The sequence below is a fragment of the Argentina silus genome (genome assembly GCF_951799395.1).
Source record: "Argentina silus genome assembly, chromosome: 6".
NCBI lineage: Eukaryota > Metazoa > Chordata > Actinopteri > Argentiniformes > Argentinidae > Argentina > Argentina silus.
In genome coordinates, this window is record NC_139660.1 from 13,361,907 (window position 1) to 13,368,071 (window position 6,165).

The window sequence follows — 6,165 nt, forward strand, 5'->3', positions numbered from 1 at the left end:
TTTTAGCCAATTTTTCACTACCAGCTTCCATCTCAAACACCTCAGATGAATTTGGGCAAATATACATATGCCGATTGAATTTAATAATTGCTTCACCTCAAATTATATTATAGGGTAAATTATGCTCATTTACTCATTGAACCACAAAGTGTTTACTTTTTATTATAGGCTGGTGGTTACTAATTTATACAGAAATATGTGTTTGAACTAGAAAAAGAAGTTCCAGAAGAAACCTTGTGGGCTTGCAAAGTGATATTTTGGTCGTAGAAAAAGTTTAAAGAAGGTTTGGACGATAGCTGGAAATACTGAGTAGTTGAAAGAAAGTGAGAGTTTTATTATGGTAGCGGATGTATGGCATTTAACAGACGCCTTTATCCAAAGCGTATAAAGTTAAAGATGGTTTGGTTGGTGGGTTGGATGGATGGATGAATGTTTGATTGGTTGGTTTGTTGGTTGGCTGTATGGATTAACTGATAGATAGATAGATGAGAGAAGGTTAGATTGATGAGATGGTTAGATAGATTAATGGATACATCGATGGATAGATTGAAAGATAGATAAATAGATGGCAGTGGATGCAGTTTAAAGTTGGATTGGATTGTCAAGCTTAAAAGATGAAAGAGGAGGACCAGCATTTTGAGTATGACCATAGCAACAGTATGCTTTTCATTGGAACCACAGTTAATTTATGTGACTTAAAAAGGCTTAAAGTTAACAAACTGTAAATAGTGTCAACAATCTGAAAGAAAGTTATTTAAGTGTAGTGAGTCTACACAAGTTGAATTGAGGTGTCAAGCTTAAAATATGAAAAAGGAGACACATTTTGAAATGTCCCCATTCAGAGCAAATGGCAATAGGAATTGATAGGATTTCAAACAAATTCGAGTACAGCTCAAAAAGTATAAATGGTACGATCAAGTTTTTTTTCAAGCAAGTGAAGTTACACAAGTCTGGGCATTTAAAAGTAGATTTTAAGTTAAACACTTCAGACGAATTTGGGCAAACATAGATGCGGATTGGATTTGAGAATTGATTCACCTCAAATGCAGGGTCAATTCCTATTATATTATGAGGTCAATTGCTTCAATATACTATTATGCTCATTTATTCATTGAACCACACAATGTTTACTTTTTATTATAGACCGACTAATTTCTAAAGAAATATGTTTGAATGATAGCTGAAGCACTTTAACAGAAGCCAAAAGAGAAACAGCAAAGGGTCTCTATGCCTACAGAAGGGCTATTTAATGCCTCCAGTATATGGTCGTTGTACTACCATATGAGAGTTGTTCTCTCAGATTCTGTAACAGAACACTGACACTGACACTCCACAACGGTAGGCGTCAGTATACCATAAATAGGACTAACCGTCGTTCGTTGAATGATTACAGAAGAAGAGGCAGTCTGCCCTTGACAACAGCAATGGCGTCTGCTACTAAAATTATTCAGAGGATCCGAAATTTGTTATCGGGGGTAAGTCCTACCTATCTACAGACATAAAATAAATTTCACATGAGTGAAAATGTTATAATTGTAACCTGTATTTAGACTGGCCCTCAAAACTCGTTTTAATAGTTCACAGCCTGTGGACACGAGTCGACACCAGTGTGCCAGCAACATCGCACGATATCAACTTGGCTAGCTAGTTTTGTTGTTCACTGTTGAATTAATTCACTGTTCAACTGCTGAATTTTCTATAGCACGATCTACAAGCAAAGCTGCAGTTGCGGTATGGTGAGATAGCAAAGAGGTAAGACAAAAAATGACAATGATAATGGCGCGTCCTTGTGGTAGCAAGTTGACGCATTACTCAATTATTTGATGCCCCGTTCAAAAGAGGCAAACCAGTCTGTATCCTCTTTTCCCACACTAAATAACCCTCCCCGGTCCTTCAGAGTTACAGTGACAGGCAGCAGTAACACACTTGATTGGACCAACGACCTTGATCATTGTGCAGAACCTTTAACTAGACGTCAATAGACTTTTTGAAAAATCTAGACCAATAACAGTACAGCTAGGTGTCTTCACTTAACAAAATCCCACAGGTTGGTTTGATAGATACTTTACTGATTATTTTTGACATCAGAGTTGAATCCACAAATGTAAGATATACAAAAGACTGAAGAGTCGACTAGTTCGATAGTAATTTAAACTGGAGGTTAGGCTTTGTGTGAGGTTTAAGTGTCAAACAGTTTATACAGTTTTGACTTTTTGTATAGGACCCAACCCCCACCCAAACTGCCGGTTGGCCCCAGCCACAAGTTTGCCAATAATTACTACCACCACAGAGATGGACGCAGAGAGTCTTTGCCACCCACAGTTGTGATGTCTGCTCAAAAGGCCCTTACTGCTGGCAGGTCAGTCAAGTCCAGTGAATTGATGTACTCATTCAATATGAAATATGTGCAATTGAAAAGCAAAACAAATAATATTGTTGGATATAACCTTATTAGTATTCAGCATCTGTGTGTATTTTATGTAGATTTATTTTTACTTTGCTCTCTATTGTTGAACTTTTTCACTGATATACCAGTATTATTCTCTTTCAGTCAAGCTCCGGAGGTGCCAGCAAAGCTTCCAGTTACACCTGGTGCTGTTCCAAGGGAACTAACCCTTTCTACTGACCAGCCATACCTCTGAACAACAAGAGCACAATATTGCTATTCACCAGTTTAATCCTGTAAAATATCAGTGTTAATAAATTATGTAATGTATGTTTTTTTTAATCATTCCTCCATTATTCATGTTATAATCAGGTTTATGTGTTTTTGTTGCACTCATACTTCACAGCATCTGATTTGATTTCCTTTGTTGTTAGTTTGTGGTTACAAATGAGATGGCAGATTGCTTGTTCAATACACTATAGGCTCCTTAAACGCTAGTCCAATGTACTTGCTGTGCAGGCTACTGCTGGTTTAACTTTTTCCCTGTTGCTCATTGAAATATTTAATTGATTGACTGTAGTCCATACACCAGATTAAATCAGTTGCTTATTGAAAAGAAGCAAAACATTGTTTGGAATCAATCAAAAACATACTCTTTTGTGGGAAATCTTGGACATTACACATAACATAGATAGAAGTGTCCAAAACTACCTCTGTGAGTTAGCCCCTTAGTAGAACTATGTATATAGTGTTCCCACTTACCTGACAACCTACAGATTCAAGCATGTTCTCCAGCAGTAACAATTTCATGCCTTTTGCTGTACTTTCTCTATTTACATGATCATGCTATGCACTGTTTGCACACATCGTAAAGGATGAAGAAATTGGAATTCATAGCCATTGTACCAAGTTGACAGTTGAGAGATGTTTGGACCACATACAACATGCACTCCTCAATAAACTTTGATAAAACTTTGAGCCGCCACAGATTGATCCAGGTCCTGCAGACTTGGCTTTGGCTCAAGGCCTTGCGCTGACATAACAGGTTTTTTGTAAGAGGTATCTTTCTCCTTATTCATTGTTGACGATAAATTACCAACTTTGCATATCTATGATGCAAAGGCATGAATACAAAGGCAACCTCACACCATGGATTTCACAGTAGTGATCGCTTGCAACAACTCCAGCTAGCTCTGAAGGGTATTCATTTCGGTAAATCAGATGGTCCTGATAATCTAGATCCACACTTTCTGAAACTTGCTGCAAATGTTATTGCTGAATTATTATCTTGTATTTTTAACCGAACCATATAACTTAATACTACTCTAGAGTTATGGAAATCTGCTTTGGTTCTGACGCTGTTAATAATTAATGCATAATATTGTTAATAACAATGCATATAACAATGCATAATACTGTCAATACCAAATACTGTTATTGAACAAACAAATAAAAAAAAACATAAGAAAACAAAAAAGGAAACAGGAAATAGATTATGGTACATAAAGGTCAAGGTATGAAAAGAGGTCAGGTGGTTAGGTATAAAATAAGGTCAGGTAATATATATATATATATATATTTTAAATTAGGTAGGTATCAGAAGTCACAGTGGAGGTCAAGAGGGGAAGAAACGGACAGGAATTTACAGGCCTACTATTCTTCAGTTGGGAGGTGAAGGAATGAGTTGGATATTATCTATGTATTCACAACCAGAACATATGACAGAGATCAGCAGGGTGTTGATGACATCTTTCACACATAGGGTTTATGTCAAGGAAAAGTTTCGCCAGCCAAGCTGGCGACCACCTTACACCTTACGATGATATGGTATGCCCCTTAGTGTGCTACGCCACTGAGAGCCCCAATATCGTACATATTAACCAGATCTTCAAAAGAAGCAAATATGCCATCCACACACAAATTACTGATGGTGACAATGCCCTGATTGTGCCACAGAACATATGCATTATCAAGTACAGAGGGAGAGTATAGAGGGTTGAAATGAAGGGGGATGATAATGGAGGGGATTGAACCCCATAATGGTGTGCAAATTGATTCCAAATTCCAAATTCTTTACAATTATGTTTTTAGTAAATTTGAGTGGTGGTTGCAAGGGAGGAGAGCAATAGACAGCTGCCAATGAGGCTGGAGCACAGGAAGCAGACTCAATGCGGAGCCACGCAGGTATAGGGACAATAAAGTAAATATTCTGCCAATGTAGGATAGAGCGCAGATTGGCAGCCCAGAAATATATATATAATATAATTGAGGGAAGTGTAGCCTCCAGTCGCCGAGCTAACATTTTTGCCAACAGCTTAACTTCGGTTCCAAGTAACGAAACAGGATCTCATTTTTTAATATCAGTGAGATGGAAGCTTGGTGCAATGTGACAAGTAGTAGTCCAGAATCAAATGATTCATTGGACATGTTGAGCAGGAGTGAGGTTAACTTGTCAGAAGAAGTCTTATAAAACTCAATTGGACCAGTCGAGGGCCAGGGCACTTTCCACTCTGCATTGATCTAAGGGCAAGAATGACTTCATCATCAGTAAACAGGTGTTCTAAATCAGATTCTTGCTTCGGATCAATGGCTGGAATGTCCAGCGACTGAAAACATGAATCGAACAATGAGGGATCAGAAGTCTGTTCAGACGTGTAGAGGGAGCTGTAAAAATCCTTGAATTGATCATTGGTTGATTTTGGGTCAATTGTTGAACCAGTTAGAGTGTTCATTTGAGTGATGAGATGAGACGCAGACATTTGGCAAAGCTGGTGGGTGAGCAATTTACCAGGTTTGTCTCCAAATTCATAAAAAATAGCATTTCTGCTGCTTGTTTGCATGCTAGGATTTCAAATTTGGCCTTAGTAGTGAGGATTTTTTTGTAGAGATCTGGGCTTGGTGAGGAAGAATATTGGGTTTCAAGTTCAGAAATAACCGTGGAATGTTTTGATTTATCCTCTGCAGCCTTTCTCCTCTGATATGAAGTGTATGAGATGATCCCTCCCCTCAGGTAGGCCTTACAGGACTCCCAGATTCCATCTGGTGTAACATTGAAGAGGTAAATATATCTATTTGTGTGTTTACGAAATTAACAAATGTTAATTATTAAAACACCAGGGCGAGCGCGGCATGAAGCCACCTGAGAGGGAGAGGTCAACCTAAACAACCGCATGATCAGAGACGACAATGGGACTATAAGAGCATTGTCGAACACAGGGGAGGAGCCTATGGTCCAACAGAAATAAATTAATATGTGAGAATGTATGACATTACGTTTAACATTAGGGTTCAACAATCGCCATGGGTCTGAGACAGCATATTAGTCCGTCAATGTTTAAATGACTTTAGCAGATTTGGAGAGTGGACGGATTGATAGAGGTGCGGTCTAGGTAAAGGTTTAAGCAACAATTAAAGTCATCTCCCAGAATGAGCTGGTGTGTTCCAAGATCTGGTAAAGAGAACAAAAGCTTTTTGTAGAAATTCTCAGCATCCCAATTAGGACCATAGACGTTTACCAAAGTCAGACAGTTATTGTGAATCTTCCCTGTCACAATAGTAAAACGACCAAGGGGGTCAGGGATGACCTTGAAGACAGAGAATGGCACTGATTTGTGCACCAGAATTGCAGCCCCCCGCGATTTGCTTGTGAGGAGTGATATAACTGGCCCACTCAAAAAAACTGGCTCACTCCTAATTCGAAGATGATTCTCTGGTTTGAGGTGGGTTTCCTGGAGGAATGCAATTCTAGCGCCCAAATCCTTGAGGTGTGAGAGGACCTT

At 38.6% G+C, this 6,165-nt stretch overlaps 1 protein-coding gene across 1 annotated transcript; it reads left to right on the forward strand.

The window, feature by feature from the left end:
- The first annotated feature begins 1,398 nt into the window (after positions 1–1,398).
- ndufa7 (NADH:ubiquinone oxidoreductase subunit A7) lies at positions 1,399–3,364 on the forward strand. Its single transcript, XM_083672500.1, has 4 exons — positions 1,399–1,475; positions 1,703–1,752; positions 2,222–2,359; positions 2,552–3,364. The coding sequence occupies exons 1-4, from the start codon at positions 1,425–1,427 to the stop codon at positions 2,640–2,642; spliced, it is 330 nt and encodes a 109-aa protein (XP_083528626.1). The 5' UTR covers positions 1,399–1,424; the 3' UTR covers positions 2,643–3,364.
- Positions 3,365–6,165: the final 2,801 nt, after the last annotated feature.

What these genes read in the sequence shown, in the direction of transcription:
- ndufa7 (XM_083672500.1), top strand. Translation starts at nt 1,425, where the DNA reads ATGGCGTCTGCTACTAAAATTATTCAGAGGATCCGAAATTTGTTATCG. An exon ending in TCCGAAATTTGTTATCGGGG is followed by an intron (nt 1,476 to 1,702) that starts GTAAGTCCTACC and finishes AATTTTCTATAG; the next exon opens with CACGATCTACAAGCAAAGCT. An exon ending in TATGGTGAGATAGCAAAGAG is followed by an intron (nt 1,753 to 2,221) that starts GTAAGACAAAAA and finishes CTTTTTGTATAG; the next exon opens with GACCCAACCCCCACCCAAAC.